The sequence below is a fragment of the Caretta caretta genome, chromosome 11, assembly GCF_965140235.1.
Source record: "Caretta caretta isolate rCarCar2 chromosome 11, rCarCar1.hap1, whole genome shotgun sequence".
NCBI lineage: Eukaryota > Metazoa > Chordata > Testudines > Cheloniidae > Caretta > Caretta caretta.
In genome coordinates this window covers 36,785,039-36,807,289 of record NC_134216.1, presented here as the reverse complement: position 1 = coordinate 36,807,289, position 22,251 = coordinate 36,785,039, and the positions used below count along the sequence as shown (strand labels likewise).

The window sequence follows — 22,251 nt, the reverse complement described above, 5'->3', positions numbered from 1 at the left end:
CGGGTGCCTGGAGGGCCCGGCTGCTGCCAGGGCGGCCCTTCAGGCAGCCTCGGGTGCCACGGATACGGCTTCAAGGTCTCCATGAGGTGAGCATCGTGACTCCTGCTGTCTGGATTGTCCAGAGAGGCACAGAACTCCTTACAGGACCTTCTATTCGATGGCAAGGCCCTGTTTGTGGAACAAACAGATGTGAAGTTACGCAGTCTGAAGAGCTCCTGCATGACATTAAAGACCCTTGGCCTCTATGTCCCGGCCTCGGGCAGGACCAAGTTCAAACCACAGCAGACTCCCAGTCAGGCCACCCACTCCAGATATGAGCCCCCTTTATAAAAAGTCAAGGGACTATAAAAAGCGCCCGCAGAGGCAATCCTGGCCTGCGCCACATCCTGGGCCCTCTAAGGGTAAACAGGCGGGAAAGCGCCAGTTTTGACGGGACGCCCGGGGGCTACTTACCAGTTTATACCAGGGATCCACTCGCACTAAAGATTCCCTTCTCCAGTCAGTTGTGCGCTTTTCTTCCAGAGCGGTCACGGCTGATCTTGGACCAATGGATCCTCAACACTGTCTCCCAGGGATACACCCTCCAGTTTATTTCTACCCCAACTACCCTCCTCCATCCCCGTCCACTTCAGGGACCCCTCTCTCGAGAGCCTACTCGAGCAGGTGGTGAGGTGGCTCCTTAGCTTAGGAGCGGTGGAGGTGGTGCCAGCGGAGTTCAGGCGCAAGGGGTTCTACTCCCGCTATTTCCTTATCCCGAAGGCCAAAGGGGGACTCAGGCCCATCCTGGACCTGCGAGGCCTGAACCAGTACATGGTGAAACTCAAGTTTTACATGGTCTCTGGCCTCCATCATCCCCTCCCTAGATCCCGGGGACTGGTACGCCACCCTCGATCTACAGGACAGGTACTTGCACATTCATATATTCCGGGGACACAGGCGTTTCCTCCGTTTCACAGTTGGGCAGGAGTACTACCAGTTCACTGGCCTCCCATTTGGCCTGTCCACAGCTCCCAGGGTATTCACAAAGTGTATGTCTGTGGTAGCGGCCTACCTCAGACGTCGGGGAGGTCCAGATCTTTTCCTACCTCAACGACTGGCTGGTCAAGGGCAGCTCCGGGTCGCAGGTACAGGATCCTATATCCCTCCTCCTGTCCAGCCTGTAGGGCTCTTCCCCTGATGAACTTTTCATGGCTTTATCCAAAATTGTCTGTGATGGAACCTCAGTCCCTATGATGAACTTCCCCCAAGTAAGCTTTGGTTAGTGAATATTTATATAGCTGATGCATCTTCAGAAATAGATCAGGATTGGGGTGTCAAATGTGCTAGTCTATAAAAATGTATATAAAAATATAGTTTGACTCAATTGCTTATACTCTGATTATAATCAAAGTATATTAATGAGAAGTTCTCCTTCTGTTGGCTGAAAAGACTTAAAACTTTTTGTATTTTTGTTTAGAGAGAAGTCTGTCTATCTAAGGTATAACATGGCAACCATCACCATAGTATCTGAGGGTATGTCTACACTGGAAACTTCAAAGCGCTGCCACAGGAGCACTCCCGTGGCAGCATTTTGAAGTGTGAGTGTGGTCGCGCGTGAGCGCTGGGAGAGAGCTCTCCTGGTAATCCACCACCACGAGGGTATTAGCTCCAAGCGCTGGGAGTGCGTCTCCTAGTGCTCGGAGCCTGTCTACACTAGCGCTTTAAAGTACTCAGACTTGCTGCGCTCAAGGGGGTGATTTTTCACACCCCTGAGCCAGCAAGTTAGAGTGCTATAAAATGTAAGAGTAGACATACCCTGAGTGCCTCACCGTTTTTAATGTGTTTATCCCCACAACACCCTTGTGAGGCAGAGAAAGTGCTATTATCCCCATTTTACAGATGTGGGAACTGAAGGTTAGATTCGCTAAGTGACTTGCCCAAGAATATACAGGAAGTCAGGGAATTGAACCCAGCTCTCCTGAATTCTAAGCTAAAACACTAACCACTAAACCATCCTTTCTCTGTTACTTGCATAAAGAGGAATACTTGTATATTTTTTTCATCTCCAGGTAATGTTGGAACTTGCACATTTGTACCTTGCACAGGATGATACTGATGCTTGCCAACATCAGTGTGCATTGTTACTGAAGAATGACCAAGATAATGAAGCAGCAGCAATGGTTAGTGAGTTGTACTAATTTGATTTGCTGTATCAAGAGTACTTCATGCTAGAAAACTATTTAATATGTACTGTCTAAAATGTGCATAGAGAATAATGTATATTTTAACAAAAAAAAGTGTTTGGAGGAGATTTAGTAAATGAAGATGAACAATCTATCGTTGAGTATTGTTTGGATGTTCATTTGCATCAGATCATTATCCAGCATAGTTTATAACTATTCGTATACATAGCCTTACTATCTTGATACAGAATGCATGTTACAGAAACATGAGAAGTGGAGAGGGAATTGTAAGAAAAACACTGGTCAGAATATGGCTGGATGCCAACAGAATAAAGAGTTATGAGAAAACTCTTCTCTTAAACCACATCTTTACCATTGCACTGCTTGCCTACAAGAGATGTAGCCCAGAGTACTTTACCTGCTGGACTGTGTTATTAGGTTGGCATCTGTTTGGGAAAGCTCCTTTTAACTTTAAGGTGGACAGGGTTTTAACAAGCTGCTTAAGTTACACTGGTTATGGTATGGGCATCCTCCTCTGGAAACTAGAACCTACTAAATTATGGATCAAGCAGTTGAAAGATTTTACTGTACTAGAAAAACAAACTGCTTTTTTTCCCCTGCTTATTGGAGGTCATGATCATGCCTGGATTTTATTCTGATACTATATGAAGAGTCAGGAGGAAATAACATTCAGAACAGCACTTGATAAATCTGTTCTTTTCCATCTACCTCCTAGTGAAAAGAAACTGAAATTTGGAATAATTTGGACTTATTTCTCCTTATTTGCCTGTGTTATAATATTTTTCCTCTCAGTCTTAATAACTGAGTGTTCTTCTCTATATATACTCATCCTGAATTTCTAATAAAAACACAATTCATGCTAGAAGGAATTTGTGCTTTTCTAATTTTTTTTAAATTTCTGTTAATATGTAATTGAAAAATTATGGAAGACATAACTGAAAAAAACATATTTTTTGCTCTTAACATATGGCTTTTTTTGTTTAATATTTTGAGATTAACAAGGAAGAACCCATAGGGTCAGGGGCAGGATTTCATGGTACAAACAGAAGTAAACTAATTCTCTTTAAATTGTTAATATAAATTTCAGTATATTCCCAAACAAATATTAAGTCTCCTTATTATGCATACTTTGAGATAATTCTAAAAATATTTAATTTCAGAACCCCTTTTATAGAAAATTAGATTTCATTGTTTTTGTTCTCTTGTTTACATTTTCATTTCAGTAGATTTGGGGATTAATCAAACAACCATTCCATACCATGTAACTTCTTTTTTTTATTTTTTTTATTTTTTTATTAATGTTTTGATCGTGTAGATGATGGCTGACCTCATGTTCAGGAAGCAGGACTATGAACAAGCTGTTTTTCATTTCCAGCAGCTCTTAGAGCGCAAACCAGGTGTGTATTCAGTAATGATATTTCAATTTCTTTCTGATACATGAATGTCAAACACGAGCCATCCCCTAGTTCTAATGGATATCATAGACACAAATATTTAAAGCATCTTTTCTATGACGCTTAATGATTATATCTAGATGAAATGTGCATATTTCATATAGGACCTAATATAGTTACAGAATTATTTAACTTTTTTTGTTTCAAATACACAGCCAAAGTTTGTGTGTACACAAACAGAAATAGGATTTCAAGGCTAACATAAGTAACTGGAGTGTGCTGTAAAGTTTGTTTGTTTATATGCAAAATATGAGTAGAGGTACATATAAAACTGTAAGTTTTAGTGATACTGGAGAGAGTGTAAAGTTTGCTATTGGGAATATGTTTGAAAAAAGTCAAGAGTATATGTAGCAAATGATATTTGATTTTTTTAAAATGGCATTCAGTTGGACCCATACCTACTGTAATCTGACCATTAGACCTTTTAAAATGCATTGTAAATATAATACATACAGGTACAAACGTTTTTTTTATTTTAAATAGTTCATGTACTCTAGTTTAATTTGTAGCACGAATTGAAAGAGGGATTTACTTTATTTCTAATCTGTTTGTCCAGCAAATACGTAACTTAATTTAAAAATGTTCTAAATATATGTGTGTGTTTAGATAATTACGCAACTCTGTCCCGTTTAATTGATCTGTTAAGAAGAGCTGGGAAGCTAGAAGAAGTTCCAAGATTTCTTATAATGGCTGAGAAACATTCCTCTAGAGCAAAACTCGAGCCAGGTTTTCATTATTGCAAAGGACTGTATCTTTGGTAGGTACAGTTATAATTGATAACACTTATTGGGTAACTATATTATATATGAAAAGATAGAAAAAATTTCTTTGAAATTCATTACAACTCTGAACTTCGTATTATTACATTGGTAGCTACTTGGCTAGGAAGTCTAGATTCAGTTACTGGGATTTTAGGAGAGATTTCCTTTTCTTTTCTGAAAAACCACTTTGCATGTGTCATTTCTAGAAAATGTAGCTAATTAATTGTATCTGTCTTTAATACTCCTTTCACTACTGTATCTGATGCTATTTCATGTGGAATTTTTTGCTGTTTTAATGCAAGTAGTAGTTACATTCTCAGAACTTAATATGTACACAATAAAAGTACGTACCTAGTTTATTTTGAAGGCTACATTTTTCTTCTTTATTTTATTTAGCTTCTTGTCCAAACTGAAAGTATTTTTCATAACTTGTCTAGGTATACTGGCGAACCAAATGATGCACTTCGACATTTTAATAGAGCCCGGAAAGACAGTGACTGGGGACAGAATGCAGTTTATAACATGATCGAAATTTGTTTGAACCCAGATAATGAAACTATAGGTGGTGAAGTGTTTGAAAATCTGGATGGTGACATAGGGTGAGTTTAAAAATAAATACATTTTTTTTTCTTGATAACACTTTGGGATCCTAGTCTAAGTTGGAATAGACAATAAGAGAGAGAGAGCCTAAGTGTGGCACATTAAAATAAGAAAGCTACCAAATTGCAGCAAGACGATTAAGGGAATTCTGTTCTGGAACCCTAGACATTTGTAGGATGCCTTTGACTATAATTTAGAATAACTTTCAGTACAGAAGAGAACCAATATAGAATAGTCATATAAAGGTAACTATTGTATGTAACAGTGTAACAATTTTAGTATGTTATCAGTTACAGTTTGTAGCTTATTTAATAGTAGTATTGCATAACAATTGGGTGTTTTGTAAACTCTTTCTTTCTAATGTATAGTAATTCCACAGAGAAACAGGAGTCTGTGCAGCTGGCTGTGAGAACAGCAGAAAAACTTTTGAAGGAACTCAAGCCCCAGACCATTCAGGGTCACATTCAGCTTCGTATCATGGAAAACTATTGCCTAATGGGAACCAAACAGAAATCAAATGTTGAACAAGCACTAAATACTTTCACTGAAGTAGTTGTTACTGAGGTTGGTGATTTTTCTCCCGCCACTCCCCCCCTCCTTCCCTTCCTCCACAAAAAAGTACTTTTGGGTTTTTTATAATTTTTCTTGAGTTTAAGTTAAGAAATATTATGAGATACTTAATATTATCAGATCTGAGAATTTGTTCCCTACTAGGTAGAGAACGATTTTTGAAAATTTAGCAACAAAACATGCTTGAAGAAGCATTCTCTCTTGTTGATACATACATTTGTGGTTGAGTTTGCAAATTTATTAAGAAATTGGTAAGTAGGCTTACCACGCTTCTTAAAATGAAACTGATTTTTTGCTTAGTAACTTCGTCTAAGTCCAGATAATGAGCTTGGGATATGATTCCCAGCTCACATACACATTTGCGCTATCTCTCATCTGAGCTAGCATGCTAAAATAGTAGTGAACCTACAGTAGGGCAGGCAGCGGCAGCATGGGAGAGCCTCCCTGAGTATAAACCCAGTGGGTACATACTCGGGCGGCTAGCCCATACTGCTGCTGCGTGTGCCATTATGGTTATGCTACTGTTCTTAGTTCAGTAGTTCAGTGAGCACTTGAGTATGCATACGTGAGCTGGGAATTGCACCCCTAGCTCATAGTGTAGATGTAGCTTTCATGTAATCTAATTCCCAGTGTTTTTAAAACTGCATGACCAATAACACATCAATTCTAAATTCATTCCATGTCCAATAACTTCAAAATTGGATGCTTTTATGTATTTTCATTGGCATTTCATTGACATTTGGTTTGGGTCTTAGCTTCTAGTTTTATCTTTCTGTAGCTGCTCAGTAACAGTATAACTTAGAAAACTTAATTTTGTTCTTAAAATGTTTTATTGCAGAAGGATCATATCCCAGCACTTTTGGGAATGGCCACAGCCTACATGATCTTAAAACAAACTCCACGAGCCAGAAATCAGTTGAAACGCATTTCAAAAATGAACTGGAATCCCATAGATGCAGAGGAGTTTGAAAAAAGTTGGCTCCTTCTTGCTGATATTTATATTCAATCTGCAAAATATGATATGGCTGGTGAACTATTAAAACGGTGTCTTCGCCATAACAGGGTAAGTGACAGAACAGTAAAGAGTAATCTTCCATATACTTATCTGTATGTTTTATTTTTAAATTTGCCCGCGAAAATGTATTTTATTTCAAAATTGATTTTTCTTATGTGGGGGAAATGAACTTGGAAAGAGTAAAAGACTAGCCGTTTACCCTTGAGAACAGGAAATGAATGCATCTGCAGATGCTACCTAATGAGCTGTCGGTAATTTATGCAAGTTTAAGCTGTGTTGAGGCACTATGGGCTGAAGGTGTCTATGGAATGTCAAGAATGCATCTCATTATGAATCTGATTCGGGGCTAATGAAAATTGCAGACAAATATAAATTGTGGACATTTTCCCTATTTTTGAATGCGTTGTGTAGCTGCGTATACAATTTTGTATGTTAACAGAACACGTCTTATAAGCCCTATTTTACAAATTAATCTACATAAATTTTTAGTTTTTCTGATTCTTTCACCCGTCTTGCACTGAGGAGTTGCTTTTCTCTGGATTCTGAAGCTTCTAATGTTTTTATTGGGCACATGGGATTTCTGACCTGGCAAGCTGCCAGAAGCTCTGCTTGGATGGTAGGAAGTCAGCAGCTTTAGCTCTCCTGCTTAATATTTCCCATTATTTTGTTTCTCCTTGGTGGTTGAGAGCTTTCTTTTCCTTTCTGCTTAGATACATCTCACCTTCCTTCAGATGAGGCAAATTTAAGAGGCTTTTTCCTCTGCAGAGACCACACCGCAGGGTTCAGCCTTAGCATCCTGCAGGTTCATGTAGCTGCTTTTTAGGTATCTTTTAGATTTCATCTGCTGAATAGCAAGACACTACATCCTCATGTTTCTAGAGTCATCAAAGTAGAACTTATGTTTCGTTCTCCTATCAAATCTCCTGCTGTGCTTAGAAGCTTAGTTTAGTTCTGGAACTGATAATGTTCCTCTAATCAAAAATGTGCTGCCAGCAGAGGCTCCCTCTTTTACGCATAGTGGGTTAAGCATGAGAGCTTCCTCTGATTACAGTTGTGACAGGATGACTTTGGGTCAGAGGTGGTCTTTCAAGTAGGCTGTGTATTTGTTTTTATATTTAAGTAATCCACTAGTCATAATAATTCATTTCTAGTAATTTAACAGTCTTTGTTAGATACATAGTTACCATATATACAGAGCATTTTAGTTCAGGTCAATCTGTCAGTCTAACCTAAAACTAGCTGCCTGCTCCAATTGTCAGCTCCCACACTGTAGATTCTATTAGTTCTCCTACAGTCACAGTAACAGCACTGGCTGGTCTAAATCTAGTGCCTTTCACTCTGAAAACCAGTAGGTAACTTGAGCAGATCCTGGACCAGTGTGGTGGGGAGGGGGATGTCATGTGCTGCTGCTGAGATTCTATAGTAGCTGGGTTGATTAAGTTACAGCTCTGTTTAGAGGTAACAAATACAGATCATATCAAATTATTTTCTTTAAACATCTTTGTACCTCTGAAATATTTAGATAGATAATAAGGTTCTGAATAATGGAAGGGAGGGGAAAGTAAACTGGAAGGATACAAAAAGATTGCATTCCAGGTCTCCAGCGCTAGAGCACAAGGAAGAGATGCCCATTCCCACATTGGCCTCCAATCCATGTGCTGTGAAGAAGGCCTGCAGGAATTGTACTGTGCAGATAAAAATGGTTGCTAAAGTTTTTTGGTTTGGGTTTTTTTAAAATCACCTGTATGTTTATGGAAATAATATTTTCCACAAGCATTCTGAGTTACAAATTTGACTGACAAAATACATTATTTTGGTGAACAGGTTTTTAGGATTGCTTTTTACAATCGGAAATGAACGATGTATGTACATTTTGAATGAGAGAGCAATGTAAACACTTCGTCATGCAACATGGGTTTGTGTCCATTTAAAACATGTAGATTTGGTTTAGATCGCAGACCATATTCTGTGTTAGGTTACAAAGTCAAAGAGAGCTTTGTTTCCAAAGCTAGAAGCTTTCCATAGAATCAAGGGCTTTTTTATATATTTATTTAAAAAATACAATTCAAGAACCACTTACAGACCACAGACTTCTTCGTAAGAAAAATCATGGATGATTTTGTATTCCAGTTTTCCAGATGATCTCTGGTTGGTCTTGCAGGTTATAAATTGAAACCATTTCCTCTTAGACATAGGAAGTTCAATCTAAAACAGTTTTGAATAGTTAAGATGAAGTTGAATATAATACAGGTATCTGCATTTATCTGGTCCCTAGTGTAAATAGTTAGCATGCTAAATGAATAATTAGGACATTAAGTAGAATTCTGTAACTTCTTTACAGAAAATACTCAGTTTAGTGGCAGGGCAATACATCTTTTATAAACCATTCAAAATGAGACTTCCAAAAAGCTTGCTTATTTTCAGAATTGTTGCTAATTGTGAGCATGCTCTGCTTTATATGTTTAATATGGAGATTCCTGTCTTTCTGTATTTTGTCAGTTTTATTACAGGCAGGGCTGGTAGTACTACCTATTCAGGTTGCCTGAAACGTCCCATTAGAAAATTGTAAACAATTTTCAGTTGTTTACAATTTTGCCAAACTATTTAACCATTCTGGCTGCAATTTTTCATGGCAGGTGTTTGTCTCAGGTTAAAAAAAAAAAAATTCTGGAAAATTTTAGCCAAAGCAGTTTAGCCTTTTTCTGGAATGAGGCTAGGGGAAAATACATTGTTTTGCCCATGTTAAATAATCCTGGCAGCAGCCTTTCTTTGAAAAGCACTAGCATTCCTGTGAGCAGAGACTTGAAATTTGGCGGGGGAATGGCCTTTGTGTCAGGGATGTGCCTTTTGTTGTGCCCATGAAAATCCACCAAAATTTGGCCTACTTATAAACCTTTGAAAAATAGCAGTTCACACACGCTACAGGATAATAAGGGGTAAGTAATGGCCAACGCTGATTTGTCAAGAACAAATCATGCTAAATCAATCTAATTTCCTTCTTTGATAGGTTAACTGGACTAGTTAATAGTGGTGAAGCAGCAGACATGATATATCTTGACTTTAGTAAGGTTTGAACACACTCCCACATGAGTCTTGTAAGCAAACTGGGGAAGTATGGTCTAAATGAAATTGTTAAATGGGGAGTCACTGGCTGAAAAACCATACAGAGTAGTTGTCTGTGATGTAGTGTCAGACTGGGAGGACTTTCAAAATGGGGACCGGCAGCAGTCTGTCCTGAGGTCGAAACTATTAAGTATTTTCATCAACAACTTTGATGATGAAGTAGAGAGAACATTTACAAATTTGCTGCTGAGGGGATGCAAACACTTTAGAAGACGGTATTAAAATTTAAATAAACTAGCTTAATAAATTAGAGAATTGGTCTGAAATCAATAAGATGAAATTCAGTGAAGACCAGTGCAAAGTATAAAACTTAAGGAAAAATCAAATACATAAATACAAGATGGGGGAATAACTGGATAGGCAGCAGTACTGCAAACTGGGATGGAACACAAATTTGAGTGTCAGCAATGTGGTGTTATTGCAGAGAAGACAAATGTCATTCTGTGATGTCTTAGGAGGAGTGTTAGATGTAAGACACATGCAGTAATTGTTCTACTCTACTCAGCACTGGTGAAGTCTCAGCTGGAGTACTGTGTCCAGTTTTGTGCACCATAGTTTCAGAAAGATATGGACAAACTGGAGAGTGTCCAGAGGAAAGCAACAAAAATAAAGGTTTAGAAAACTGTGGCCTTTCGGGGAAGGTTGAAAGAGTTGGGCATAGTAGTCTAAAAAAGAGAAGATTAAGGGGGGGCATAATAGTCTTGAAAGACTTAGTGTTCTAAAGAGAACAGAACACAAGAACAGCAGTACTGTGTCAGACTAAAGGTGAATGGGAATCAGTTCTCCATGTCCATGAGGGGTAAGACAAGAAGCAGTTGGCTTAATTTGCCTCAAGGGAGATTTATGTTAGATATTAAGTAAAGCTTTCTAACAATAAGGATAGTTAAGCATTGGAATGGGTTATGTAGAGAGACTGGAATCTCCATTGCTAAAGAACAGGTTAGACAAATAACTGTCAGAGATGGTCTAGGTATGCTTAATCTTGCCTCAGCACAGGTGGTTGGACTGGATAACCTCTTGAGGTCTCTTATAGCCCTACATTTCTGATTCTGTGCTCAGTTGTAGTTTCTTAGGGTGTGTCTATACTACGAAATTAGGTCAAATTTATAGAAGTCGGTTTTGTAGAAAGCGGTTTTATAGTCAATTGTGTGTCCCCCCACACAAATGCTCGAAGTGCATGTAGTCGGCGGAGAGTGTCCACAGTACTGAGGCAACCATCAACTTCCGGAGCGTTGCACTGTGGGTAGCTATCCCACAGTTCCTGCAGTCTCCGCCGCCCATTTGAATTCTGGGTAGAAATCCCAGTGCCTGATGGGGCTAAAACATTGTCACGGGTGGTTTTGGATACATATCGTCAGGCCCCCCTTCCCGCCCTCCATGAAAGCAAGGGCAGACAATTGTTTTGTGCCTTTTTTCTTGAGTTACCTATGCAGACGCCATACCATAGCAAGCATGGAGCCCGCTTAGCTAACCGTCATCGTATGTCTCCTGGGTGCTGGCAGACGCAGTACTGCATTGCTACACAGCAACAGTTTATTGCCTTTTGGCAGCAGACAGTGCAGTATGACTGATAGCTGTCGTCCACTTAAGCCAGGGTGCTCTTTTAACTGACCTCAGTGAGGTCAGGGGTGCCTGGGCAAACATGAGAGTGACTCAGCCAGGTCATTTCCCTTTTAAGTTTAAGTTCCCTTCTGCAGCCAGCAGAAGACGATGGCCAGCAGTCATACTGCACCGTATTCTGCCGAGCACCCAAGAGATGACGATGGTTAGCGGTCGTACTGCACAGTCTGCTGCCAGCAAGATTTATAAAGATAGATGAAGTGGATCAAAACAAGAAATAGACCAGATTTGTTTTGTATTCATTTTCTCCTCCCTCCCTCCGTGAAATCAACGGCCTGCTAAACCCAGTTTTGAGTTCTGTCCTTGAGGTTTTGAGTTCTATCCTTGAGGGGGCCATTCTGTTTCTCGCAAAGCCACCCCCTTTGGTGATTTTTTTAATTCCCTGTAAGCCAACCCTGTCAGAGCAACGGCAGACAATCGTTCTGCGCCTTTTTTCTGTGCACTTGCCATACCTTGGCAAGCATGGAGCCCGCTCGGATCACTTCGGCAATTAGGAGCACATTAAACACCACACGCATTATCCAGCAGTATATGCAGCACCAGAACCTGGCAAAGTGATACCTGGGTGAGTAGGCGACGTCAGCGCGGTGACGAGAGTGATGCGGACATGGAGACAGACTTCCCTCAAAGCATGGGCCCTGGCAATGCGGACATCATGGTGCTAATGGGGCAGGTTCATGTGGTGGAACGCCGGTTCTGGGTTCAGGAAACAAGCACAGACTGGTGGGACCGCATAGTGTTACAGGTCTGGGACGATTCCCAGTGGCTGTGAAACTTTTGCATGCGTATGGGCACTTTCATGGAACTTTGTGATTTGCTTTCCCCTGCCCTGTGGCACAAGAATACCAAGATGAGAGCAGCCCTCACAGTTGAGAAGCGAGTGGCGATAGCTCTGTGGAAGTTTGCAACGCCAGACAACTACCGGTCAGTTGGGAATCAATTTGGAGTGGGAAAATCTACTGTGGGAGCTGCTGTGATGCAAGTAGCCAACGCAATCAAAGATCTGCTGATATCAAGGGTAGTGACCCTGGGAAATGTGCAGGTCATAGTGGATGGCTTTGCTGCAATGGGATTCCCTAACTGTGGTGGGGCTATAGACGGAATTCATATCCCTATCTTGGCACCAGAGCACCAAGCCGGCGAGTACATAAACAGCAAGGGGTACTTTTCAATAGTGCTGCAAGCACTGGTGGATCACAAGGGACATTTCACCAACATCAACGTGGGATGGCCAGGAAAGGTACATGACGCTTGCATCTTCAGGAGCTCTGGTCTGTTTCAAAAGCTGCAGGAAGGGACTTTATTCCCAGACCAGAAAATAACTGTTGGGGATGTTGAAATGCCTATAGTTATCCTTGGGGACCCAGCCTACCCCTTAATGCCATGGCTCATGAAGCCGTACACAGGCAGCCTGGACAGTAGTCAGGAGCTGTTCAACTACAGGCTGAGCAAGTGCAGAATGGTGGTAGAATGTGCATTTGGACCTTTAAAAGCACACCGGCGCAGTTTACTGACTCGGTTAGACTTCGGCGAAACCAATATTCCCACTGTTATTACTGCTTGCTGTGCGATCCACAATATCTGTGAGAGTAAGGGGGAGACGTTTATGGTGGGGAGGGAGGTTGAGGCAAATCACCTGGCCGCTGGTTACGCACAGCCAGACATCAGGTTAGAAGAGCACAGGAGGGCACGGTACGCATCAGAGAAGCTTTGAAGTTTCATGACTGGCCAGGCTACGGTGTGAAAGTTCTGTTTGTTTCTCCTTGATGAAACCCCCTGCCCTTTGGTTCACTCTACTTCCTTGTAAGCTAATCACCCTCCCCTCCTCCCTTCGATCACCGCTTGCAGAGGCAATAAAGTCATTGTTGATTCACATTCATGCATTCTTTATTAATTCATCACACAAATAGGGAGATAACTATCAAGGTAGCCCAGAAGGCGTGGTGGAGGAGAGAAGCACCAGAACGGGTGGTGGAGGAGGGAAGGACAAGGCCACATGGCACTTTAAAAGTTTAAAACTTATTGAATTCCAGCCTTCTGTTGATTGGGCAGTCCTCTGGGGTGGAGTGGCTGGGTGGCCGGAGGCCCCCCCACTGTGTTCTTGGGCATCTGGGTAAGGAGGCTATGGAACTTGGGGAGGAGGGCAGTTGGTTACACAGGGGCTGTAGCGGTGGTCTGTGCTTCTGCCTTTTCTGCAGCTCAACCATATGCTGGAGCATATTAGTTTGATCCTCCAGCAGCCTCAGCATTGAATCCTGTGTTGTCTCATCACCCTGCTGCCACCTTTCAGCTTCAGCCCTCTTTTCAGCCCGCCACCTCTCCTCCCGGTCATTTTGTGCTTTCCTGCACTCTGACATTGTCTGCCTCCATTCGTCTGTGCTCTGTCAGTGTGGGAGGACAGCATGAGCTCAGAGAACATTTCATTGCGAGTGCATTTTTTTCGCCTTCTGATCTTTGCTAGCCTCTGGGAAGGAGAAGATCCTGTGATCCTTGAAACACAGGCAGCTGGTGGAGGGAAAAAAAGGGACAGTGGTATTTAAAAAACATTTTATAGAACAATGGGTACACTCTTTCTTTCACAGTAAACCTTGCTGTTAACATTACATACATAGCACATGTGCTTTCATTCCAAGGTCACATTTTGCCCCCCCCACCGCGTGGCTAGCCCCTCATCCATCCCCCCCTCCCCGTGGCTAACAGCGGGGAACATTTCTGTTCAGCCACAGGCAAACAGCGCAGCAGGAACGGGCACCTCTGAATGTCCCCTTAAGAAAAGCACCCTATTTCAACCAGGTGACCATGAATGATATCACTCTCCTGAAGATAATACAGAGAGATAAAGAACGGATGTTTGAACGCCAACAAACATACACTGCAATGCTTTGTTCTGCAATGATTCCCGAGTACATGTTACTGGCCTGGAGTGGTAAAGTGTCCTACCATGGTGGACGTAATAAGGCTGCCCTCCCCAGAAACCTTTTGCAAAGGCTTTGGGAGTACATCCAGGAGAGCCGTGAATGCCAGGGCAAATTAGTCATTAAACATGCTTGCTTTTAAACCATGTATAGTATTTTAAAAGGTACACTCACCAGAGGTCCCGTCTGTGCCTGGCGGGTCCGGGAGGCAGCCTTGGGTGGGTTCAGGGGGTACTGGCTCCAGGTCCAAGGTGAGAAACAGTTCCTGGCTGTCGGGAAAACTGGTTTCTCCACATGCTTGCTGTGAGCTATCTACAGCCTCATCATCATCCTCTTCCTCGTCCCCAAAACCCGCTTCTGTGTTGTTTGACTCCTTAAATGGAGATGGAGACAACGCGACTGGGGTAGTGGTGGCTGAACCCCTAAAATGGCATGCAGCTCATCATAGAAGCGGCATGTTTTGGGCTCTGACCCAGAGCAGCCGTTTGCCTCTCTGGTTTTCTGGTAGGCTTGCCTCAGCTCCTTAAGTTTCACACGGCACTGCTTCGGGTCCCCGTTATGGCCTCTGTCCTTCATGCTTTGGGAGATTTTGACAAATGTTTTGGCATTTCGAAAACTGGAACCTAGTTCTGATAGCACAGATTCCTCTCCCCATACAGCGATCGGATCCCATACCTTCCATTCAATCCATGCTGGAGCTCTTTTGCGATTCTGGGACTCCATCATGGTCACCTCTGCTGATGAGCTCTGCACTCACCTGCAGCTTGCCACGCTGGCCAAACAGGAAATTGAAATTCAAAAGTTCGTGGGCCTTTTCTTGTCTACCTGGCCAGTGCATCTGAGTGGAGAGTGCTGTCCACAGCGGTCACAATGGAACACTCTGGGATAGCTCCCAGAGGCCAATACCATCTAATTGTGTCCACAGTACCTCAAATTCGACCCGGTAAGGCCGATTTCAGCGCTAATCTCCTTTTTGGAGGTGGAGTAAGGAAATCGATTTTAAGAGCTCTTTAAGTTGAAAAAAAGGGCTTCGTCGTGTGGACGGGTGCAGGGTTAAATCGATTTAACGCTGCTAAATTCGACTTCAACTCCTAGTGTAGACCAAGGCTGAGATATCTTCCCCAAAGATTCCATCTGCACTAAGCTTGCTCCAACAAGAACTGATCAGGACTTTCCCTGCAATTGCAGATGTAAGCATTGTGGGTAGTCTGGAAACTGAACTCGGAACAGGGGGCCAATCTGTCCTGTGCTTTCAATGGTCCCCGTGGTGGACCCACGCAGTCTGGAGGAAGAAACTGCTTGATTCAAATGTAGAGGGGACAAGTGACGGACTTTGGGTGGGTGTCAGGGAGGAGATTGGGACAAAGCCTGGTGAGGGAGAAACTGGAAATGAGTGTTGGAGTGGAAGGTAGGACTGGGAGCCCAGGGAGGGTAAAGGGGGACTGAGGTTGGATGATGAGCCTGGGAGAGAGTGGCACTTTCTGAGCAGAGACTGTGACAAAGAGTGGGGGAACACTGAGGTGAATGAGGAGCCTGGGCAGTGAGAGGAGATTAGGCCTGAGAGCCAGTGAAAATGGGGAGTGGTTGGGGGGGAACTGCAGAAACCGTGTCAATGGGAGCTTTGGGAGAGGTATCCACAGGTGAGGGCAGTGCATGGAGCACTCTGCTCCCACTCCCCCAGGGGCAGTAGGAATGTGGTGCCGGCCCCTTCCAGGAGCAGGGCGGGGCCAGGGCAGACAGGCAGGGAGCCTGCCTGGCTCCAATGCACATCACTGCTACCCCGGAGCTGCCCCAGATAAGCGGTGCCGGGCTGGAGCCTGCACCCCGCACCCCAATTCCCTGCCCTGAGTCCCCAGCTGCACCTGCCTACAGTGTCCAACCCTCTGCCTTACCCCGCCTGCACCCCAGCCCCCTTCCCTGTGCCCCCTCCCGCACTCCCTCCTGCACTGAGCCCCCTTATACACCCCACACCACTCATTTGCCCCAACCCCCTGCCCCAGCCCTACATTCATGGCCCTGCATGCAATTTCCTCAACGAGATGTGGCCCTTGGGCCAAAAAGTTGGCCCACCTAGGTAGGTAGGTAGATGTGTTCAAAGCACAGCTTACATTGACTTCCGTTGCAGTTGTGTGGGAATACCACTTCTGTAAATCAGACCACGGGTCTCGAGTCAGGCACCCAGAAAATGAGGAACACGCAATTAATGACCACCTGTGAAGAGTTTCATTTAAATGACTTGCCTAGCATCATATATGAACTCTGCAACAAATGAAATTGCCCTACAGCCAACAGCTTCCTTAACTACACAATCCTGATTCATCCCTAGAGCAGTCTATGCTGTGCACTGAATGAGGTGGGGTCCTGTGAAAAATAGTATGTAATCAAGGGCTGTATTATCAGGCAAATACACAAGGGGACTGAATTAAAGTTGCACAGACAATCTCATTTCTGCCATTTCCTAGCTTTTGGGTGCTTGATTTTGCAACCTTAATGTTCTTTTCATATAGAGTGTGTGGATGTTCTAGATACAGAGGGGTGTGTGTGCGTGCGTGCGTGCACACACAATATAGATTGAAATACAGTTACATTACTAAACTGTTTTAAATAGATTTGTGTATAGAAACTGGACAGGCACTTGTTCTTGGTAGGCACCATCATGATTAGGCAGCTAATGGTAAGGATTGCATGTCTGGCTAATATGGTGAATACTTGTTAGGAAAGCAGGCTGTGACTGTCCTTTCACCAGTGTTCCATTGGACTGAAGAAGATGAAGGTTGATGGGATTCACTTTATACTCACTCCCACTGGTCTTGGGGAAGCCCGTTTTGGGTGGCAGTGGTGAATTTTATAAAATGTCTTTTATGCAAATAAAGCCCGCAACAACTAATAAGAAAATAATCAGACTGACCATGCTGCTAGAAAAGTTATTTTTCATTAGCTATTTACTTTTATGTGGGTTCATTCTTAGCTTTGTTTCATGGTATTGCAAACTGATAAGCAACTTGCGAGTTACATGGAGCATCATTTACAAAACCATCAAGTCATGGAATCCCTTCCAGTTTTTACTTTAAAGCACAGCTTTTGATAAGCATACATGGTAATAAACATTTTTAGGAGACTAAGAATAATAAAATTAGCTTTTATTGAAAATATTTAATGTTTATAATTTGTTAGTAAAATGTATCCATTTTTATTTGAAAGCTGTTTTCTTAGACTATGAATATTTCTTTTAAGTAGCCAAACTTTGGTTATCTCAGCATGGGGCGTGGGGTTCCTTCTCTCCTGCAAACTCTGATCATCTTGTACTCCTTCTGCATGTTGTCTGGCCCTATTGTGGTAGCCAGTGCTTCACCCAATGGGAAAGCCAACTAACTGCCCCAGAAGAGTGTCCCCCTAAAATGCTTTGCACTGCTGAGTGGTGACAGGCATAATAACTGTCACTGGGAAGATGTTTCACTCAATGCTATTGGGGGCCATATACCTAATCCTGGCCCTCTGGACCTAATACATTCAGGCAGTTCTAATCAGAAAAATGCTTCCAGCAAGAGCCACTAGGACAATGTAAGATTTCAGAGTAGCAGTCATGTTAGTCTGTATCCGCAAAAATAGGAGTACTTGTGGCACCTCAGAGACTAAAATTTATTTGAGCATAAGCTTTCTTGAGCTACAGCTCACTTCATCGGATGCATGCAGTGGAAAATACAGTGGGGAGATTTATATACACAGAGAACATGAAACAATGGGTGTTACCATACACACTGTAACGAGAGTGATCAGGTAAGGTGAGCTATTACCAGCAGGAGAGTAGGGGGGAAAAAACCTTTTGTAGTGATAATCAAGGTGGGCCATTTCCAGCAGTTGACAAGAATGTGTGAGGAACAGTACGGGGGGAAATAAACATGGGGAAAGAGTTTTACTTTGTGTAATGACACATCCACTCCCGGTCTTTATTCAAGCCTAAGTTAATTGTATTCAGTTTGCAAATTAATTCCAATTCAGCAGTCTCGTTAGTCTGTTTTTGAAGTTTTTTTTGTTGAAGAATTGCCACTTTTAGGTGTGTAATCGAGTGACCAAAGAGATTGAAATGTTCTCCGACTGGTTTTTGAATGTTATAATTCTTGACGTCTGATTTGTGTCCATTTATCCTTTTACGTAGAGCACTTCCTTCTTTTCCTCTTAACCTACTCACCTTCCCCCCCGCCCCGTTGAGCAACTCTTTTTCTCAGCCTCTTACTTTGGTTGAGGATCTTACTAACAGTCATGCACAGAATTACACAAATGGGATTTGTCTTGTCCGGACTTTAATCCAGAATGTTTTGTCACAGAAGTTAGTAACATCATGTAATTGTATACGCTTTCCAAACTGCGTATATTCATATTATTTGATTGTCAGTACTGCATATGTTTCTCTAAATAAAGTTTTGAAATACATGTAGTCAACATTTATATTTTGTAGTCCTGTTGCAAAGCCTATGAATATATGGGATACATAATGGAAAAGGAGCAAGCATATAAAGACGCAGCAGTAAATTATGAGATGGCCTGGAAGTACGGAAACCAAACAAATCCAACAATAGGTATGTTTACACAATCTACATTTTTATCCTGTGGTAATACAAAAGAACAGAAACAATGACTCTTTATTGGTAAGACTGCATTTAATTTTCTCTATAAGTAAAATATCTTCTCCGATTGTCTTCCTGTGAAAATTCAGCTGTTTAGAGATCTACATTACAACATATGAGAGAGCCTTCATGGCAAGATATAGCTGTTTGAGTTGGTACTTTGACAAGACTCTCAGCAATTTACAGCTACTGTTCTTCAAGTAGTGTTCCTCTAGGTGCTCCTCTCCAGGAGTGCATACGCCTCTTGAGCCCTTGATTGGAGATTTTCTATTAGAAGTGTCTGTTCAGCCTGCGCATGCACTCTATACAACTTTATGCTGCACATTGAGGGTGTATAGGGCTTGTGGATGAACCACCTTCAGTTCCTTCTCTTAATTTTTCAGTGAGAGACAGAGCTCGATCGTGTCTGCCTTGTGCATACCTCTGTGTGTTCTACAGCTGTTCTGTTAGTTTAGTGTTCTTAGTTAATGTTAGTTATTTTAGTATAGAATTACTTAGATACTAGAGAGGATTGACCTTTTTTCCTCTCCTTTTTTCTCCTGTTTTTCTGGGGAGCCCTATCAGTCTGGCTGGGTGTGCCTGGCTCATAACATTTCAAATTGCCTCTCTTGTTAGTAGGCTATCTCAGTCAGCGATGGCCACTCTAAGAGCTGGTCTACACTAGAAGTGTTATGCCACTGTAGCGTGTCTGGTGAAGACGTTCTATGCCAATGGGAGAGCACTCTCCCATCGGCATAATTACTCCACCTCTGCGAGAGGCAGAAGCTAAGTTGGCGGGAGAGCATCTTCTGCCGACGTAGTGCCAGTGTGGTCAGTGCTTAGGTCGCTGTAACTTGCAGTGCTCGTTGGGGGTGGTCTTTTTCACACCCCTAAGTGATGTAAGTTAGATCAACTTAGGGCAGGTCTACACTATTGGTTAAGTGTGTCTGTTGCTTGGGAGAGTCTCATCTCTCCCAAAAGTGTAACTTTTGCCTAGCTCTCAAATTTAGAGCACAGAAGAACCAGGAAACCAAACTGAGACTTCTGATGATGGAGCACTCCCTTAGACCTGCTTCTGAGTGAGGTCAGTAGACCTTATCCCTATACATCTGTCTCTGGATGGATCCAGCACCCTTTGACTTAGGCCCAGGTCTCCCCTAGGAAGGGGAAGACTTTGGAGGACTCAAGGAAAGCTCCAGAGAAGAGCTCATCACAAGGAGCTGGCTCCCAAAAGGCCCCAATCTCATGCTAGTCCACTGTGTCGGAGGCCTCAACCTCTCAGCTTGGTACTGTGGAGGCGAAAGACTTCCTTCCTCCCATACCAGCAAGTCTGGGAGATCCAAGAGTGCTTTGGAGAAGCACAGATTCAGCAGGCCCCAGGTCCCATCTATAAAGGACAGGGATGCCTAGGATATATACACTCCTTTAGAATTACACTGTCTACATCACACTTACCATCAGCATCTTCTCTCTCATCACCGTCAGTACTGGGCAAATTGAAGCACCAAGCACTTTCTGCCTCGGCACTGACACAGTCTAGCTCAACTGCTGCACTGGTACCGACCCACTCAGTGCTGCAGGAATTCAGCTACTCCAGAGACTTAGTCAGTCTTAGACGAGCCAGAATACCCACTATTTATGGGTACCAATTGACTCTTGGTACTGATACCCCGATCTCCAGATTACCATTCCTTCCCGATACTGCAAGTCACTCTGCTTTTTTCTACTGGGGCCCCATCACTGGAGGACATTGAGGAGGATGAAGGAGCGATTCAGTCAGTCTCTTCTATATCAGTTCAGTGTTCCCCTCCACATCCATACAGGAACCCGTACTTCAACAAGGATCTTTGTCCATGACCGGGATAGTGGGATCAGCCCTGGGTTCCACCCCCTGTCCTGTATGGGCTCCCACCACTGGCCATATCAGGGTTCTTGGACTTTGTATTGGCAGCAATTTACCAGATCTCCAGCTCCATTACACCAAGAAGCTAGGTTTGCACAGTCACCTCTACCAACCCCGCAGCACGAGATGTTTGAAGAACAGGAGGTTAGGACAGATAAAGGGGTCACCCCGCAAAATCATATTTCATCCTCATCTCTAGATGAGGTGGTCATGCCTCTGCCACCATCAATGGCTGCCAATTTCTGTCAATTCCACGTCTTGTGGAGGAGGTGGCTGCCACTTTCAGATACCTCTTGGGGAGATCAAAGACTCGCAACTCTAGCTACTGGACATTCTGCAGTCAGCAACATCCACCCAGGTTGGTGCTACCCATTAATGAAGCGCTCCTGGATCCAACGAAGACTATGTAGCAAAAGCCTGCTACTATCTCACCAACTTGTAAACGGGCAGATAAGAAATATTATGTTTCTCCCAGGGACTCTGAATTTTTGTTTGTCCACTCCTTGCCTAATTTCCTGGTGGTGTGCTGTAAATGAGCAGGGTAAGCAGCAGCATTCAGGGTTCACCCCGATGATAAAAATCAGAAGAGGTTAAACTTTTTTGGCTGAAAGTCTTGCTCATCTGTGACCCTCCAATTTCAGATCATAAACTGTCAGGGGATCATGGCCAAGTACAACTTCATGAAATACAATAAATTTACAGCCTTTATTGAACATATTTCACAGAAGCACAGAGAACACTTTCACACTATCATCACAGAGGGTCAGTTATTAGCCAGAACCTCTTTAAGCAGCCTTAGGTGTTGCAGACACCATCACTAGATCCATCTCCATAGAGGTTGTTATGCATAAGGCATCCTGGCTCCAGCTCTCTCAAGGTTCCTGAGGGAGGTTCAGAGTACTGTTGAAGACCTCCCATTTGATGGTTGGAAGCTCTTCTTGGGGGGCCATGGATGAGTCCTTGCATGCACTGAAGGACTCCAGGGCCATGTTGAACTTTCTGGGTAAATACACCCCTGTGAACAAGAGGAGATTTTGTGTGTCTCAAATTGCCCAGAGAGCATAACTTACCTAATTCACTACCTTTCATAGAACCACTAAACCTGGGAGGAAGAGACAAAAATTCCAGAGAAAGAGAGCTAATAATCCTCCTTCAGCAAGTAGCTATCACTGAAATAACAATTTTGACAGGATAGTTGAGGGTTTGATTCCTCCCTTGCCTCTAGTTTACAAGATGCAACCTTTTGCTCATCTCCCCAATTTTGGAGACTGCCTTTTCCTTTTGCAACTGATTTGGTGGTGTATTACAACAAACACGTGGGTCATACAGGTCATAACATCAGGCTATACCATCCACTTTGTATCCCTTGCATCTTCCCTCTTATTCTATTCCTCTCATGAAACTATACTGAGACCTGGTCTACACTGCCACTTAAGTCAATGTAAGTTATGTCACTCAGGGGTGTGAAAAAATCTCCCACCAACTTAGCTTCTGCCCTTGGGG

General features: G+C 42.9%; 1 protein-coding gene across 6 annotated transcripts in view; it reads left to right on the top strand.

Annotated features, from left to right (window-relative positions):
- TTC21B (tetratricopeptide repeat domain 21B) overlaps positions 1–22,251 on the top strand; it is a 113,424-nt gene that overhangs the window by 74,202 nt on the left and 16,971 nt on the right. For 4 of the 6 annotated variants that reach the window (XR_007359062.2, XR_007359063.2, XM_048868810.2 and 1 more), the window contains 7 exons: positions 2,049–2,159; positions 3,499–3,580; positions 4,244–4,394; positions 4,836–4,997; positions 5,367–5,562; positions 6,407–6,631; positions 18,698–18,818. Coding sequence is in view for 4 of the 6 variants with exons in the window: in XM_048868810.2 (XP_048724767.1) it covers positions 2,049–2,159; positions 3,499–3,580; positions 4,244–4,394; positions 4,836–4,997; positions 5,367–5,562; positions 6,407–6,631; positions 18,698–18,818 (1,048 nt within the window). In the remaining 2 variants the exon portion in view is untranslated. Of the gene's footprint in view, positions 1–2,048; positions 2,160–3,498; positions 3,581–4,243; positions 4,395–4,835; positions 4,998–5,366; positions 5,563–6,406; positions 6,632–18,697; positions 18,819–22,251 lie in introns of those variants that run through there. The other 2 variants (XM_048868814.2, XM_048868816.2) reach the window with 2 other exon arrangements.